An 18,331-nucleotide genomic window follows, 5' to 3' on the forward strand; every position below is an offset into this window, starting at 1 on the left:
TAGGCCCTGATAACACCTGCAGCCTATCTCTAAAACCCATCTTCGTGGAAGAAGTAACTCCTGCTTTGAGAAGAGTTTTGACGTGTCTGCCGTACAGGCCAGAAGTGGTGGCACACACTTTAATCTCAGGACTCAGGAGACAGAGACAGAGGGATCTCTGTGTGTTCAAGGCCACCCTGAGCTCCACAAGATTGACTCTGTCTAAAGGAGAATCAGAACTCGTACAAAGATGATCCCAGCACTTGGAATCACATGCCTTTAATCCCAGCACTAGGGAGGTGGAGAAAGGAGCAATATGACTGACTGGAGAGAGGGAAAAAAGGGGAAGACGGGGGAACGCAGTGTAGTATGGAGTCTGAGGATTCGTGGAGACAGGATCTCTCTCGCTCCTTCAGTCTGAAGATCTGAGGACTTGTGGAGACAGGATCTCTCTCGCTCCTTTGGTCTGAAGATTTGGTAGAGGTAAAAGGTCTCTCTAGTGGCTGGCTGCTTTGCTTTTCTTATCTTCAGGTTGAACCCAATATCTGTCTCTGGGTTTTTATTATTCGTGCTATAAAGAAGAAGAAAACTTATGAAATGATCATTATAAACAACACAGGAAGTCGCTACCAATATAATTGTATTGATTCCACCTGTTTGCCATCCAAGCCTTAAGCTTGTTTAAAACCTTTCTCCTTTTGGTGAGAACAGTTGCTTAAAGACTCAACATTGAGAGAAATATCAAGAAGCATTGCTTAAAGATGATTTATTTCCAGTTTTCCTTATTCTCAATGAAAAGACTATTGGTACACTTCAGTTGTTGCTTTTTTATCCATGAGACCAGAGTTTATAATTAATGAAAAATTAAATGTTGCATATAGTCTGTGTCTGAGCCTGCTCCAACAAAATCAGCCGGGGTACCTGGAAGGGGGCACGAGGTTGAGAACATAGCTGACTGAAAGAAATTGAGACAGGAAACACAGAATAGTTCAGGAGGTCTGTCAGTAAATGCTGACCAGCCCAGAGTTTATTTCAGAATTTGCTTTTATATGGATTAAAGTCAGAACAAAGAGCAGTACAGTCAGCTAACCACCTCCCTGCACTGTCCTCGGGAAAAAGCGCAAGCAGGCTCGTTGTCTATCATATGAGTCCTGCTAGCAGCAAGCAGTTTCTGTCTCTATCTGGATGTGCCTTTGGCTGGCATTCACCAGCCTAGTTCTCCGTAAATAATGTGTTCTTTCTCATGGGCAAAAATGCTCTTTCCCATGGGCTTAATCAGAACATTCTCACAGCCCTCAATACTAAGTCAGAGTTGACTCCAGATGGAAACTGAGTCACATGTGGTCTCCCACAGGTCTGGAGGAGTTAAAGAAAAAATTCCAAGATTTTTTTTTAAAGCCCACCCAAACTCAGTAAGACTTGTTGTGGAATGAGCTAAGATACATTGTAACTAAGAATATATGAGAAGCAGCAGAAGGTTTAGGTGGGTGAATTCCCCAGGTGATGAAAGCGGATGTTGTTTAAAGCTTCGGGTTGTTTATTGTAGTATTTAGCAACAGATATCTTGTGGGAAGTATTTGAGAATCCTTCATGAGTCAATGGTGAATTTCATAAACTCTCGTGGATTTGAAAATCAACAGACGTACATTTTTGTTAGAAAAGGAAGCTGAGAGTGCTGGAGAGATGGCTCAGCAGTTGGGGGCACTTGCTATTCTGGGAAAGAACTAGGGTTTGGTTCCCAGCATCTACACTGTGGCTCACACTCATCTATAACTCCATTTCCAGGGGGCCTGACACCCCTTCTGACTCCGTGAGCACCAGGCACATCCATCCAAGCAAAACATTCATATCCATAAAACACAGAATAAACAAATCTAAAATAAGGAAGCTGAGCGTCCTCACTTGCCATCGCACAATGTTTTAGTGACTCAGTAGTTTTAGTCTTTGTGTCTATGCGTGTAAATATGGAGACTGAATGATGGAGGAAGGTCATTGGTTAAAAAAATAAAGAAACTGCTTGGCTGGCCCTCATAGGTTAGAACACAGGTGGGTGGAGAAAACAGAACAGAATGCTGGGAGGAAGAGGAAGTGAGCTCAGACTCAACAGCTCTCCTCTTGGGGGCAGACACCTCAGAGAGACGCTGCCATGCTCCCTGTGCCGACCCAGGACGGACACAGGCTAGAATCTTCCCGGTAAGCGCACCTAGCTGTGCTACAGCAGATTATTAGAAATGGGCTAGTCCAGGTGCGAGAGTTAGCCTAGAAGAGGCTAGATAGAAACAGGCCAAGCAGTGTTTAAAAGAATACAGTGTCCGTGTAATTATTTCGGGTAAAGCTAGCCATGCGGGCGGCCAGGTGCCGGGAAGTAGCCCCGCCACTCCTATCACTACAACTGAATACCGGGCCTTATGCTCAGAGAGCACAACCTGTGAGCCTCACCCAGTGCTGTGGTGGTGGTGGTGTTTTTTATAGGTTTTTTTGTTGTTTTTTGTTTTTTGTTTTTCGAGACAGGGTTTCTCTGTAGCTTTGGAGCCTGTCCTGGAACTAGCTCTTGTAGACCAGGCTGGCCTCGAACTCCCAGAGATCCGCCTGCCTCTGCCTCCGGACTGCTGGGATTAAAGGCGTGCACCACTACCGCCCAGCTAGTTTTTTAAATTCACAACTGAGAAAATAAGTGTTTCTAACAAACACTTTTGGAAATTGTTTTGTCATAGAATTGATACTTTTCTTGTTTGAAACTCTGTAGCCTTGATTGTCTCTGAGTTCTCAAGGTGCAACAAGCTAGCCTTGAACTTACCGTCATTTTCCTGCCTCTGCCTCCCAAAGGCTTGCACCACATGCCTTGCCAGGTTTGGTACTTTTTTGGGGTGGGCAGGTTGTAGACAGGGTTTCTTTGTGTATTTCTGGCTGGAACTACAGAGTTGGAACTAGCTCTGTAGACCAGGCTAGCCTTAAACTCAGAGATCCACCTGCCTCTGCTTCCCAAGTGCCCAAGAGCTGGGGTTCAGCTGGAGTGCTAGGATTCAGCTCAGCTTAGACTTGATACTTTTTAATGTAAACAAAGCCCAAAGGATAATGCTACATGCAGGTGAAATTTATTACAGCATTAACTTTTGACTCATAATATCAAGCTGCTAAAGGCATCAGCCACACTGTGGAAAGTAAAAGATGTCAGTTTGCAGCCGATGTTTTCTGAGGTCAAGCCTCAGTCCCAGATGTGTCCAATATCACTAAAGTGAAAAGGATCATCCTGCATTCTAAACTTTACTTAGTCTTGCAATTGTGAAGATTCCATCAGACCTTCAATTAGGAACATTTAATCTGCAATATAATAACAAATTAAAACAGTGCTGGGCATGGTGGTGCACACCTTCAAACCCAGCGCTTGTGGGGAGGGGAGCAGAAGCAGGCGGATCTCTGAGTCGAGGCTAACTTGGTCTACAGAGCGAGCTCTGAGCTCTAGGATAGTTTGGGCTACACAGAGAAACTTTGTCTCGAAAAAAAAATTATATAAACACTTTCCTAATGAAAATCATGGGTTTGAGGATTGATAACAGTTTTGGAAGTATTTATGGAGATACTCCTCAAAGAATAAATAAATAAAATCTCATTAACATAAATGTTTGCAATCAATTTAGGTGATAGGAATGAATAGAATTCCCCAAAATAAACCACATCTGCTCTGAAGACACTAAAAGGATAAATGACTGGATTGAATTTAGTGATTGCAAAAAATTCAAATGTTTAAGAGCCAGAGCCAAATCACTGCGGGCTATTTTTAGTTCCTTTGAATGACATTCATTTCTCATCTCTGTATCTGACCTAACATCCTTTTGTCTATCAAACCCTTTAAAATATAGCTGGCCGGTGGTGGTGCATGCCTTTAATCCCAGCACTCGGGAGGCAGAGGCAGGTGGATCTCTGTGAGTTTGAGGCCAGCCTGGTCTACAAGAGCTAGTTCCAGGACAGGCTCCAAAGCTACAGAGAAACCCTGTCTCAGGGCGGAGAGGGGGGGAGCCTTTAAAATGTATTCTTAGCAGACCACTAGTTTCTATCAATGGAAAAAGCTAAAACGATCATTGTAAAGGAACGGTAGTGGCTCAGGACCCCAAGACAAGTTCTCAGCACAAAGGAGATTTATTTGCCCCAGAGAGACAAAGGGCAGAGAATAAGAGACAAAGACCAGTAGATAGAGGACAAGGGAGAAGGGGAAGGGAACCAGGAGAGAAGCAAGGGGTATCTGTCCTGGAGTGGGACAAGGGACCGCCTCTGGATCAAGAGGGGGCAGATGTGGCACACAGACAAATGGCACTTTATGAAGGTGAATTGAAAAACCCTGTGTTAGGATGAGGTGTTTAATTTTGACTGGGCATGTTAACTAGGTGAGACAAAGGGGGTTTTTGATTGCTAGACTTCAAGACTTTGATAGCTAGACCTTGGTAGTCAGCCTCAGGAAGAGGAAGTGGCCAAATAAGGGGATAGACCTTGGTGACTAGCTTTAGGAATGTGATCTAACGGCTTTTATGAAGGCAGAGGGAACTAGGGAGAAGGGCAAGGCCTGCCAGAGCCTATTTGCCATGCTCAACCTGGCTAGAATCCCTTCAATCTTCTCATCATGATAAGGACCCAGACCTTAGCACAACTGGCTCCATAATGGAAGTACCATTTAAACTATAAAACTCAGCACATAGACAGCACCACCTGCCAAAATAAAAACAAAGGCCTAATCCATTAAAGTCCATAGTTCTAGGAAAGTCTCGAAATGGACTGAGCTTGCCTTTTGGCTTCTGTAGGTCCACATCTAGCTAATTGTTCTTGTTAACTGAAGTATGTCAACCCAGAATATGGTTTTCTTGTTTAAAAGCTCATCTTAAGAAAGGCTTGGGCCACCCTGGGATCCTGAACACCCAGTGGAGTGTTCAGGCTAATAAAGACTTTCTATTGACTTAATTAAACCCATGTCTGAGCATTCTTATCTGGTGAATACCCCACAACACAGCATGTGAAATATGTAGCAGAGTTTCCCCAGCTTACTATAGCCCATCCACCTGTGGTCTCCATCAAGGTGTTTAGGTAATGCCTTGGTGCATGAGTTTCTTTGTTCTGTAACTAATAAAAATCTCACATAGCAAGTTAGAGAGTGGACCCTGGCTTTGGAGACAATTTGAATGTATGCTTGCAGGTCATGTTTACTCATTTTTCACCCAATAAAATAACTTATTCAGGGGTTGGAGAGATAGCTCAGCATTTAAGAGCAGTTGGAGAGATGGCTCAGTGGTTCAGTTACTAGATGAGTATTCTATCTGCATGTACACCTTCATGCCCGAAGGGGACATCAGATCCCACTAGAGATGGTTGCTGGGAATTGAACTCAGGACTGCTGGAAAAGCAGCCAGTGTTCTTAACCACAAAGCCATCTCTCCAGAGTCATACACTGCCTGCTCTTACCAAGGACCCAACTTGGGTTCCCAGCATTCACGTGGCTTCTTGAAACCATCTGTAACTCCATTCCAGGGGTTCTGACACCCTCTTCCGTCGTCACCAGGCACCATGTGTACATAAATGCAAGCGAAACACTACATAAAATATGACCAAATAATTAAAAAAAAACTTAAATATCTCAACCAAGTGTGGAGGCCCATACCTTTAATCCCAATAGTTCAGAGGCAGAGGCAGGCAAGTCTCTGAGTTCAAGGTCATTCAGGTCTACAAATTGAATTCCAAGACAGCCAGGACTACACAGAGAAACCCTGTCTCAAAAAAATTAAATAATTCATTTTTCCATTGAGGTAAGATCATTGTAAGAGTTTAAGCACCTGGCCGGGTGGTGGTGGCCCACGCCTTTAAAGATCTCTGTGAGTTCGAGACCACCCTGGTCTACAAGAGCTAGTTCCAGGACAGGTTCCAAAGCTACAGAGAAACCCTATCTCGAAAAACAAAACAAAACAAAAAAACCAACAACAACAACAAAAAAAGAGTTTAGACACCTGAATATCAGGTCCTAAGGAAGATGCATTTTCTCCAGAGACATCATCCAGATTAGCACCCGGTACCAGCATGGGACCCTCTGTGGCCATTCATTCATGAATGCCCCATAGGTTGGATGTTGGTGAGGTCTTTTGTAACACCCGATTCGGTGTTACACCCTCGGTACAGTTCGCGCGCCACTGTACCGAACGCGAGTCGGGCAAGGGCCTGGAGATTGAAAAGAAGACACAGAGAGACCAGGGTCATTCGAAAGGAGATCAGCCGAATGCCACTTTATTCAGCGTTGGGGGAGTTTTTATCTACCTGACTGCAGCACAAGGATCTCCGCCCAGGCAGGTGGGAAATTACCATATTATTAATGGAGTGAATGCCCTGCAGCTAACCACCAGGCGGGGCAGGCATAGCACAGAAACACACAGGAAGCTTAGTAGTTGATCATAAACTGTCCTCATGAATGCACCACAGGAATAAGGGAGACCAGGGCCCTACAGTCTTTCTGGGGCTTAGGGACCAGTAAGTTTAATTAAAGGGCCACTGATTTATCCTGAGCTGGTTGTTTGAATATTCGATTTTTTAATTTTTAATTTTTTGTTTTTTGTTTTTCAAGACAGGGTTTCTCTGTAGCTTTGGAGCCTGTCCTGGAACTAGCTCTGTAGACCAGGCTGGCCTTGAACTCATTGAGATTGCCTGCCTCTGACTACCAGGTGTATGCCACTGCCTGGCTGAAAATCCTATTTTGTTTTCAGTTTTTTTCCCACAACATTCTATTGTTTGGAACCTGTTTTGTTTTCAGATAATTTTGTTTGCTTTTGAAAAAATAAACATATTTACTTACCAGTATCCAGCTTCTTTTTCCTGCCACTCATCCAGTTTCTAATTCTGAATTTTTCTGTGACCTCTCCTGATTATTGCAACCTTACCACTTTTAGTTTAGGAATTCTATGAACAAATGATCATAAAGTCATGAAAGATGCATTGTGCCCTCCACCCCAGTAGGGCAGAAGTATCACAGAGAACATTTCGGAAAGTGTAATACCCTCGTAGGAAAACCCAAAACTATATGGTATTTCTTGGTGGGAAGGCACCTTACTAACTCAGCCAAGAAGATACTAATGAAGGTTGGTCACTCAGCCTTCCCGTGTTGTGAGTGGATAGGATCAGCCAGAGACACAGTAGGAGGAAGCAACCTCTAGATGAGAGTTGCTCTTCCAGTGAGAAGCACAGAAATCCAATCCAAACCAGAAAGCCCATTATTAGCATAGGGAAGTTTTTTCCAGAGAAAATGCTAACTGAAGGAAGGAGTGACTATTTGGAGAAATTTGGTCCTCCAGCTGTTGGACAGTTATGGTTAATAAATCTACAAGTATTTGGGGAAATGGGAAAACAGAACTTGGCTTTACGGTTCACCCAACGAAGAACATTTGATATATCTATTTTTCAAAGATTTTATTTTATGTGCATGTGTGCATGCCTAAATGCATGTATGTGCACCATATGTGTGTTCGTGCCTGCGGGGTGCAGAAGAGGGCATTGGATCCCCTTGAACTAGAGTTCAGAAGCAGTTACAAGACTCCTATGGGTAAGCTGGGGCCTGTGCAAGAGCAGCAAGTGATTTTAACCACCAAACCATTTCTCCAATCCCATATCTGATTCTTTTTTCTGCATGTTATAAGCCAGAAGACCTAGACTGGAGCTAAAGATTATAAAGGCCTAGTTTAATCTGAATTTTAAAATGTTTACGAATAAGAGCAATGAAATTTCTAATTTACAAAAAATAAAAATTGAGGTTTGAGAGATGGCACAGTAGTTGAGAGCACTTTTTATTCTTCACCTGGGTTCAGTTCCCAGGACCTACCTGGCAGCTCACAACTGTCTTTAACTCCAGTTCCAGGGGATCCAATGTCATTTTTTCGACCTCTGCTAGGCTCCCTGTAAGAGCACATTCGTAATGCAGGCAGAACACTCACACACAAAAATAATAATAACAAATTAAAAAAAACCAAAAATTTTGGAAACTATAAAATTAAGCAGATGTTAAAAATAGGAAATTAACCAAACAAAAGGCCTTATGGGTTATGGGTTATTTTCTACAGGAAAGTCAGGAGTAAACATAAACTGTGGAGCCTCTAAGTAGTCTCCCCCCACCCAATCCACGCTCCGCTGGCACAACTGTCCTTCCTTCTTTACCTCCAAGCACAACAGAATTCTAGACCGGGGAGAAAGATTGCTATGGTCTGTTTTAAGTGGAAACCCTGAGGGGGAAGACATTCCCATACTGTAGGAATCCTGTGAGGAGGGTAGAAAGACAATTACAGACCGTTTCGTGGGAGAACAAGGATCCTTTTACCCCAAAGTCTTGAAGACTCTAGCTGACTCAGAGTGAAGAATTCCAGCACAACCGGCATTTTCTGTGATCATTGCCTATCTAGACACGACGCTCACTTCAAACAACTTTATGTCTTTTATTTGTATTGCGTGTATGTATGTGACATGTATGTCACAGTGTTGGCATGGAAGTCAGAGGACAACCCAGGGGCGTCTATTCTCTCCCTTCCCCCGTGTAGGTCCTGGGGATTCACTCAGGTCTTCAGGAACCTTTGCCCACTGAGTCCTCTCACCAGTCCACAGTACTGCTTTCTTAGATGTTTCAAACAAGGATGTAAAAACATCAATGAGCCACGTTTAAAGGCTAAGTGTAAAAATGGCCTTATTCTTTTCCCAGGTATAGCCTGCAATTTCCTAGGCCTCTTATGAGAACCCATATTTGTGATAAAAGACACATCGTAAACCCTCGTGCAATCTTTTTGAATGCGTGGTTTTAACTTATCAGATTGCAATCCTAACTAAGACACTGGTGCAGCTAGCCTATAGTTTATCAGAAAAGATGGAGAAAATGAAAAAAAAAACTTAGTAAGCTGTTGAGATTTTATTTGTGATCTAGAAAAATTATATTTACAGCTCTTGCTAACAGACACGTAAGCCCAACTCTGTCTTGTGTTGGACTTGTCCTTTCTCTAAGGACCTGTGCGTTACTCTCTATGCTTAAGTCTTTTTTTCAGATCTCTTCTTCATGAAAGCCAGTACTGTTTCATACCGTTTCATCCGGAAGTTATTTTCTACAGGAAAGTCAAGAATACTCAAGCAGTATCCGGGCGCTGGTGGTGCATGCCTTTAATCCCAGCACTCGGGAGGCAGAGGCAGGCAGATCTCTGTGAGTTTGAGACCAGCCTGGTCTACAGAACTAGTTCCAGGACAAGCTCCAAAGCCACAGAGAAACCCTGTCTCGAAAAACAAAAACAAAAACAAACAAACAAAAAAGAATACTCAAGCAGTGACTTCCAAGAGATCTCCTCAGGTTGCTAGAGATGACACAGGGAATCCTGTCAGCAGCCTGTGCCCACCTACTGCTGATCTCATTTGTGGAGACCATGAAGGGACAGTTACTGAAACGGTGAATTTCCTCGAATTGCGATTGGGTGCCCCACAGTGCTATTTCTGAAAATGTCATACATATTTACAAATATATTGTGGTTATAGTCACTCTCCCCGATTAGGAAGGAGGGTATCGTCTCAACGTATCCTATAATTCTGTTTTTCTAAAGCACACTGGTTGAATTAGGGTTGCTCTTATGAGTATGGCTACAGGCTTATTTACTGGAGCACAGGCAGCTTGCCAATGCTACACCACTAAAGAAAATGACACCTGCTGACACTTTATATGGAAACCACAAAGAGAAGGCCTTTGATGCGGTACTGGTGAGATTCCCTGACAGTTGCTACTTGTTCTGTTTCGGTTTGAATGTCACCTTGATTCCCCCCCCCCTTTTTTTTGGCCCCAAACCCATGTAATGTTAGAGTGCCACTGGCCCACAAAATAGTAATCTTCATGTAGTCATGCAGACCCTAATCCTGCTACAGATGGGACAGCGCATAGTTCTTTGGCAGAATATCATCATTAAAAAACCCAGTGACTTCTTGAGCCACTCTCTTGTCTCTATGACAGCTGTCCTCAGCCCTTTTAAGGTGAAATGCTCTCTGGTGACACATGGAGGAGCAAAACTTTTAAAGCAGTACTTCCTGGATACAAACCACGCCCAGAGTGTTTGCTTCCGTGCATGATGTGCTCCAGTCCCCCTCTTGATTTAGAGACAATCCTGTCAGCTCTACCTGATGTGAGATGCCCTTCTCTATGCTGTGAATATGTTTTATCACCATTGGTTAATAAAAAAGCTGATTTGCTCAATAACCGGGCAGAATACAGCCAGGTGGGAAATCCAAGCAAAGATGAAGGGGAAAAGAGGGTGGAGTCTGGGAGACGCCTGCAGCCGCTGGAGAAGCAAGATGTGAAGTAACAAGCCACGAGCCTCATAATAAAATATAGAATAAAAGAGATGTGTAATTTAAGCTGTAAGATCTAGTTAATAACAGGCCTGAGCAAATAGGCCAAACAGTTTGTAATTAATATTAAGCCCCTGACTGCTTATTTGGGAACGGGTGCGTTATACGCTGGAAAGATTTGTCACTTGTATTGATTTAATAAAAACTCTGATTGTCCAGTAGCCAGACCGGAAGTATAGGTAGGGCAACCAGTTAGGAAAATTCTGGAAAGAAGAAAGACAGAGATGGAGTCGTCAGCAAGATGCAGAGGAAGCAAGATGAGAAAAGGTACCAAGCTACATGACTAAAAATAGAAAATTAAAGGCATGTGCCACCGCCTCCCAGAAAATAGTATTAATTATTTTCAGTGGTTTTGATTTTTTGAGACAGGATCTTATGCATGCCAGACTGACCTCCAAATCAGTATGTAGCACAGGATGACCTTAAACTTCCTTAAAAATTTCACTTAGGGGGGGCTGGAGAGATGGCTCAGTGGTTAAGAGCATTGCCTGCTCTTCCAAAGGTCCTGAGTTCAATTCCCAGCAACCACATGGTGGCTCACAACCATCTGTAAAGAAGTCTGGCACCCTCTTCTGGCCTTCAGGCATACAGACAGAATATTGTATACATAATAAATAAATAAATATTAAAAAAATTTCACTTAGTTGACTGTGGTGATATCTTGTTTGTACTTTAACAAATATAGCCTGCCTGAAGTTCAGTGTTTTATTAAACCAATACACGTGACAAATTTTTACAGTGTACAAGAGTGTTATACCATAGCATTTCCCCCTTTTTTTCAAAACAAGACCCTTAATCTAATCTTTGTTTAGTTTATCCCTGACCATTACCTATAACAACTTGTAACTTACATGCTGAACAAAGACAAACATCCATAATCAATTTTTTGAGGGGAATGTGGGTGTATTTTTCTAGGCTACTTCTTGCTGATTGGGGGCACTGATAATCTAATGGGGTCCCAAAGAAAATTTAGATTATGGTCAAATCCTGACTGAAGTATTCTGTGAGGCTTGATCATCTCAGCTAGCAGCCTTGAAGCTGTTCTGGATGCAGAACTCAGAAGAATCTGCAACAGAGGTGCTCTAAAACGTTGGATCAGTGATGAGAGGCTTTGTGCAGTTCGGAGGTCTTCACATCCTGGTGATTCTATGTGCTCGGCGTTTTGTGGTTTCATCACATTCGTTAACAGGTCCAAATGCAAATCTTCGTGAAGGTGAAGACCATCACCCTGGAGATGGAGCCCGGTGACACCATCGAGAATGTCAAGGCCAAGATCCAGGATAAAGAGGGCATTTCCGCTCCCAGCAGCGACTCATCTTTGCAGGCAAGCAGCTGGAAGATGGCCGCACTCTCTCTGATTACAGCGTCCAGAAAGAGTCCACCCTGCACCTGGTCCTCTGTCTCAGGGTGGCTATTAATTCTTCAGTCTGCATTCCCAGTGGGCAATGGTGGCATTACTCTGCACTGTGGCCATTCGTCCTAATTCAAGTTTAGAAATTACAAGTTTCAATAACAGCTGAACCTGTTAAAAAAATTTAATAAAGGTTTTGTTGCATGGTTTAAAAAAACAGTTGGATCATCTGGGCCATCCGTTTCCATTGGAGATTTTTCAGGGGTTTTCCTTGACCAAACCTTATTTTTCTTAACCAAGAATGAATTCATAGCCTCTCATTTCCCGTGGAAACAAAAGCAAAACTTATTCTCAAAAATAACATATTTTGACTTAAATTTTGAAGTCAAGGCGTTATATATATATATATATATATATATATATATATATATATAGGATTAATCCAGCAGCATTTATAACCAAATGTTTTTTAGCAGCTGTTGCTTCTTTCCCAGCACTCAAACAATTCAAAGACAACACAATAACATACACTATCCAGATTCTCTGTGTATTTTCCATCTTGTATGTGGCTTTTTATTTTACTCTATTTTATTTTTAATTTTTAGTTTTTTGAGACAGGATTTCTCTGTATATCTTTGGCTGCCTTAGAACTGACTTTGCAGACCAGGCTGGCCTTGAACTCACTGAGATCCGCCTGCCTCTACCTCCCAAGTTTTGGGATTAAAGACGTACACCACCACTGCCTAATTAACCCATAATTCTTACCTATGTTTAGCCATGTGACTTGGTACCTTTTCCTCAGTAAGGCATTCTCATCTTGCTTCCTCTGCATCTTTTTTTTTTTTTTTGGTTTTTCGAGACAGGGTTTCTCTGTGGTTTTGGAGCCTGTCCTGAAACTAGCTCTTGTAGACCAGGCTGGTCTCAAACTCACAGAGATCCGCCTGCCTCTGCCTCCCAAGTGCTGGGATTAAAGGCGTGCGCCACCACCGCCAGGCTTGTTTTTTTTTTCAAGACAGGGTTTCTCTGTAGCTTTGGAGCCTGTCCTGAAACTAGCTCTTGTAGACCAGGCTGGCCTCGAACTCACAGAGATCCACCTGCCTCTGACTCCCGAGTGCTGGGAATAAAGGTGTGTGCCACCGCCAGGTGCTTCCTCTGCATCTTGCTGACGACTACGTCTCTACCTTTCCTCTTCCCAGAATTCTCTTAGTCTCATCACCCCACCTATACTTCTTGCCTGGCTCCTCGACAATCAGCATTTTATTAAACCAATACAAATGATAATTTTTTGCAGTGAACAAGAGCATTATTCTACAGCAATTTACTGCTTACTGTGGGGAATGATAAGGAAATATTCATGATGGCTGGGGCACTGTCATCTTCTACGTAATAAGGGTACTTCTGCATTTCATATTGTAGAAAAAAATCCTCCATTTATACATTTAAGTAGCTCAGCATGTACACTACTAACCATGTTTGTTCTGAGTTAACCAGGAATCCAGATGGCATACCAGGAGAATGCAAGTCACTGTGACCTGCAGAGAGCATGTGGTCCTTGTCCATGCTGCATGGAGAAATACCATAATAGGAAAAGGTGCAGGAGGCCAGCAGGAGAAAGTGGCAACATGACAAATCTCAAAGCCAAGGTCACGGGGACAAGTATAAACTTTGGAGTGACCGCTTTGTGTTCACTCAGTAAAACTTGCTAACTGGAGAGGATATATAAATCAGAGTTTTTGGATGTTAATTCATTGCATTCTCAAACATTTGGCACTTTGAATAAAGTCCTAATTTTTTTCATTTAAACTTACTCTGTGTGTATGGGTTTTTTGCCTGCATGTTTATCTGTGCACAGCATAAATGCCTGGTGCCCTCAGGAGTCACAAGAGGGCATCAGGTCCCTTGGGACTAAAGTTTCCTGGAACTAGCTCTGTAGACCAGGCTGGTCTCGAACTCACAGAGATCCGCCTGCCTCTGCCTCCCGAGTGCTGGGATTAAAGGCGTGCGCCACCATTGCCCGGCTTTTTTTAAAAAATATTTATTTATTTATTATGTATACAATATTCTGTCTGTGTGCATGTCTGCAGGCCAGAAGAGGTGCGCCATCACCGCCAGGCCAGCTTCCTTATCCTTAATAAACGGAGCTCCTGAGCTTCCGTTGTCTGCATGCCTGCAGGACGGCTGATCTGAGAAAGCAAAAGTATTACAGAAAGGGACTTTTAACATCATTCTGTAAAGGGTTTCGGTCTTAGCCCTGCCGTATGTAGAGCTGCTTGGAACCATAGTACTCAGGACCGTGTGTTTTGTCGGTCCACCGGACCCATGACCCGGATGTACTATTGTCTGCAAACTCCGCCCAGAAGCCGTGCGTATTCACCCGAAAGTATCACTTTCAGCGTGCGTCCCGGAAACGGAAGGAAGTCCGTTTCTTTTTTCTGTCCCGTACGTCGGTCCTGCGTCGTTCCTGCCGGGCCGGAGCGGTTTGTCGAGGCGGTTCGCAGCGTGTGGAAGAGTAGAACCCTGAGTTCCAGGAGCATCGGCAGCCATGGCGGATGTGACTGCCCGCAGTCTGCAGTACGAGTACAAGGCGGTGCGTGAAGTCTCGGAGGAGGGTTGCGGGCTAGGGAGCTCGTGGAGAGCCACAGACACCCAGGGGAAATCAGGTCTGGGTGAAGGCTGGATTAAAACACGACGGAATAACCCCAGTGGAGTTTAGGGCACGTGCGGACTCAGGAGATTCCCCCCCAACACACACACACCCCGGCTCCTGAGCGCTAAACCGTCCCTTCTACTTGTTATCCCCAATCTGCTTAACACTTTACCTAAATGTGGGTTATTATGGATACTGTTAGGAACGTTGATCGTTCACTTTACCAGACAGTCCAGTGCTTGTGCATAGCATTATGTGATACTGTTTCCCTATTAACGAGATTTTATTTATTTATTTTGGTTTTTTCGAGACGGTTTCTCTGTGTAACAGTCCTAGGTGTTCTGGAACTAGCTCTTGTAGACCAGACTGTCCTTAAACATACAGAGATCCGTCTGCCTCAGCCTCCCAAGTGCTGGGATTAAAGGTGCGTGCCACCACCTCCCGGCTAAGAGGATTATTTTTTTATTCCAGTATTTTCCCATCTTCTAGTGTTACTGTGATAACAGGAATCAAAAATATTTATATATCAAAGTTTTGATTAAGGTTGATCTTTTCAGAACTCAAATCTTGTGCTCCAAGCTGACCGCTCTCTCATTGACCGGACCCGCCGTGATGAACCAACAGGAGAGGTTCTGTCCCTGGTTGGGAAGTTGGAAGGAACCCGTATGGGAGATAAGGCTCAACGAACCAAACCACAGATGCAGGAAGAAAGAAGGGCCAAGTAGGTATCAGTGGGATGTTGTATTTTTCTCCTAACCTAAAGGTCTGTTTTTTTTTTTAAATTATGTGCATGTGTGTGTGGGTATGGGCACACGCATGCAAATGCCTGTGGAGGCTAGCAGACTGTTTGAGATCCCCTGGAACTGGAGTTTCAGGCAGTAGTGAGCTACCCAGTGTGGGGCCTCGGAACTGAACCCTGGTAGTCTCCAGAAGCAGTGTTGCTCCTGACTAGCCTTCTCTCCAGGCCATCACCAACTAGTTTCAAGACTCTTGTTACTCTTTTGTCTTAGTAATTCAGCCCCACCATCCCTGTTACAAGCTTCTTAACCTGACTCCCTGCGGTTGTTGCCCACTTCCTGGTGCTTTTGTTTTGCTGTTCTTCCTTTTTTCACCTTGGTAGATTCATTTCAAAAGTTATATATTCTCTGACTATGTTTTCTTTCTCCTTTTCTTTCTGTGACGTCTCAGCAGTTCCCAGACCCTGTTTAGTTTAGTGGTTATAATCGAGAAGAGTTGTTGAAATTTGAGAGAAACAGTGTTCCTTGGTCCTTCGCTTTTTATAATCTGGCTTTTCTATTTATTTATTGGGAGTCACTAGAAATAGATTCTTCTGGAGCCTAGCCTCTCTGGCTAGTAAACGGTTAAAAAACCAAAACAACAAAAACCAGTTGAAATACCATCATATAATCACCTCCTGAGGATAAAGAAATGCTTCTTCAAATGATGAAGAGGTCAAGCGGGAATTACTTCTGTTGACTCATGTTCCTGCCTCTACATATTAGATGTATGGAAAGGGTAAACTTGGCTCAGGAGCGGAAAGTTCTCCTATTCAGCATCATATTGTATGTCCACTAGGAGACGAAAGCGTGACGAGGACCGGCACGACATCAACAAGATGAAAGGCTATACGTTGCTGTCGGAGGGCATCGATGAGATGGTGGGCATCATCTATAAGCCCAAGACTAAGGAGACTCGGGAGACCTACGAGGTGCTGCTCAGCTTCATCCAGGCTGCTCTTGGAGACCAGGTGAGTCTGGAACCAGGGGATGAGATCTTGTGTTTGGAAAGAAAAAGGGTGGTAGCACAAGACTTTTGGTGACATTATGAGTTACATGCATTTATCCTATGTGCCGCAGGATGCATACGGAAGTCAGGACAGCTTTCAGAGTTGGTCCTCTTTTTTCTCTGTGTGGGACTCAGAGATCAAACTTAAATTGTTGGAGTTGGTGGAAAGTACCTTTACCTGCAGAGCCATCTTTTTAGTCCAACTAGAAGAATCTTAATCTGAATTTTCCCAGCAGGGTGCAGAAGGCAATACCATTTTGTAGAAATGGCTAATACTTCCTGAGCACTTAGTGTATACAGAATAGAGTGTTAACTATGAATCTGTGCTATTAACATTCATTTTCAATTTCATAGAAGAGAGACCTGAGATGCCTAAGTCAGAGAGACAGCATTTGTCAGTGAGAACATAAATCCAAATCTGCCCTGAACTGTTGCACACTTAGGATTAGATTGGGAGTCCCTTCAAGTTCTCTAGTGAGGTGGGGAGTAGAGGATATGTGAGCAGAGAGTTAGTGAAAGTGTGACAGGGTAGGGGAAAGTTGCCGAGTGCCTCTTTCACATGGAGATTTGTGGCAAACTGTTCTGCTTTTAAAGACCACCTCACTTCCTAGTGTCTCACCCCCCTTTCTGCGGACCGGGTCCAGGATCTCATCCTTAGCAGATATCTATTAGTCTTTTTGTTCTTGTTTATTTGCTTGTTTTTTTCAATACAGGGTTTCTCTGTGTAGCCTTTGCTGTCCTGGAACTCACTCTGTAGACCAGGATGTCCTGGAACTCAGAGATCCATCTGCCTCTGCTTCCTGAGTGCTGGGATTAAAGCTGTGTGCTACTACTGCCCTACTGTCTTTTTAATTTTTAGTTTTGTTTGTGTGAGACAAGGTCTCATGTAGCTCAAGCTGACCTCAAATTCACTGTGCATTCTAGAATGACCTTGAACTTCTGGTCCTATTTCTTCCCAAGTGCTAGGAATACAGGCATAGGCCACTGTATCTTGTTGGTGAATGTCGTCAAAGTCTAGGATACTGCAGATTTTCCTTCCTTTTTTTTTATTGTTTACATTGCTTTTTATGTGTATGATCGTTTTGTTTACGTGTGTGCGTGTGCACGTGACACCTGATGCCCTTGGAGATCAGGAAAAGGCACCAAATCTCCTGGAACTTGAGTTACGATTTTTTCAGCCTACAAGAGCAACAAGTACTCTTAATTTTTGAGCCACCTCTCCAGCGCATGTAATTTTGAAGATATGTTTATTTCCTATTGCCACAAATCTGGTCAGTGACCTTCTACATATCATTGTAGTAAATGTCTGTATTTTTTCTTCAGCCTCGTGATATCCTTTGTGGGGCAGCTGATGAGGTTCTGGCTGTCCTGAAGAATGAAAAACTTCGAGACAAGGAGAGAAGAAGGGAGATTGACCTGTTGCTGGGTCAGACAGATGACACCAGATACCATGTGCTGGTAAACTTGGGCAAGAAGATCACAGACTACGGTGGAGACAAGGAGATCCAGAATATGGGTAGGTACCTGAGCCCTTGTGTCCTGATGACATTTTGTGACTGTTGGTCTTTCTTAGTGAGCACTCAGTGTCATTGTTAAAATTTCAGAATAGCATTGTCTCCATAACCTATTTTATGCTAGCATAGGTTTATAATTCCAACAAGTCAGCTTGGTCTACATAGCAAGTTCTAGGCCTACTGGAACTCCATAGGAAGCCTCATCTTTGCTAGGCTGTGGTGGTGCATGCCTTTAATCCTAGCATTTGGGAGACAGGTGGATCTTTGAGTTCGAGGCCGGCCTGATTTACAGAGAGAGTTCCAGGATAGGCTCCAAAACTACACAGAGCATCCCTGTCTCTAAAAAAACAAAAACAAACAACAACAACAACAAAAACCCATCTTTAAAAATAGAGAGCCGGGTGGTGGTGGTGCACGCCTTTAATACCAGCACTGGGGAGGCAGAGGCAGGCGGATCTCTGTGAGTTCGAGGCTAGCCTGGTCTACAAGAGCTAGTTCCAGGACAGGCTCCAAAGCTACAGAGAAACCCTGTCTGAGTTATCTATTCAACCCTGGCAGCCATATTTTAAAAAATTTACTTATTTTATGTGCATTGGTGTTTTCCCATGGGCGTCAGGTCCTCTGAAATTCAGAACGTAAATTATAGACAGTTGTGAGCTGCCATGTGGG

The 18,331-nt window shown here is 43.5% G+C and overlaps 1 protein-coding gene across 1 annotated transcript in view; it reads left to right on the top strand.

Annotated features, from left to right (window-relative positions):
- The first annotated feature begins 14,131 nt into the window (after positions 1-14,131).
- Snrnp200 (small nuclear ribonucleoprotein U5 subunit 200) overlaps positions 14,132-18,331 on the top strand; it is a 30,531-nt gene continuing 26,331 nt past the window's right edge. The window contains exons 1-4 of the mRNA XM_075962080.1: positions 14,132-14,303; positions 14,921-15,084; positions 15,939-16,110; positions 17,472-17,664. Of these exons, the coding sequence (XP_075818195.1) occupies positions 14,259-14,303; positions 14,921-15,084; positions 15,939-16,110; positions 17,472-17,664 (574 nt within the window). The 5' untranslated portion in view covers positions 14,132-14,258. The remainder of the gene's footprint in view (positions 14,304-14,920; positions 15,085-15,938; positions 16,111-17,471; positions 17,665-18,331) is intronic.

Source organism: Microtus pennsylvanicus, chromosome 2, assembly GCF_037038515.1.
Source record: "Microtus pennsylvanicus isolate mMicPen1 chromosome 2, mMicPen1.hap1, whole genome shotgun sequence".
NCBI lineage: Eukaryota > Metazoa > Chordata > Mammalia > Rodentia > Cricetidae > Microtus > Microtus pennsylvanicus.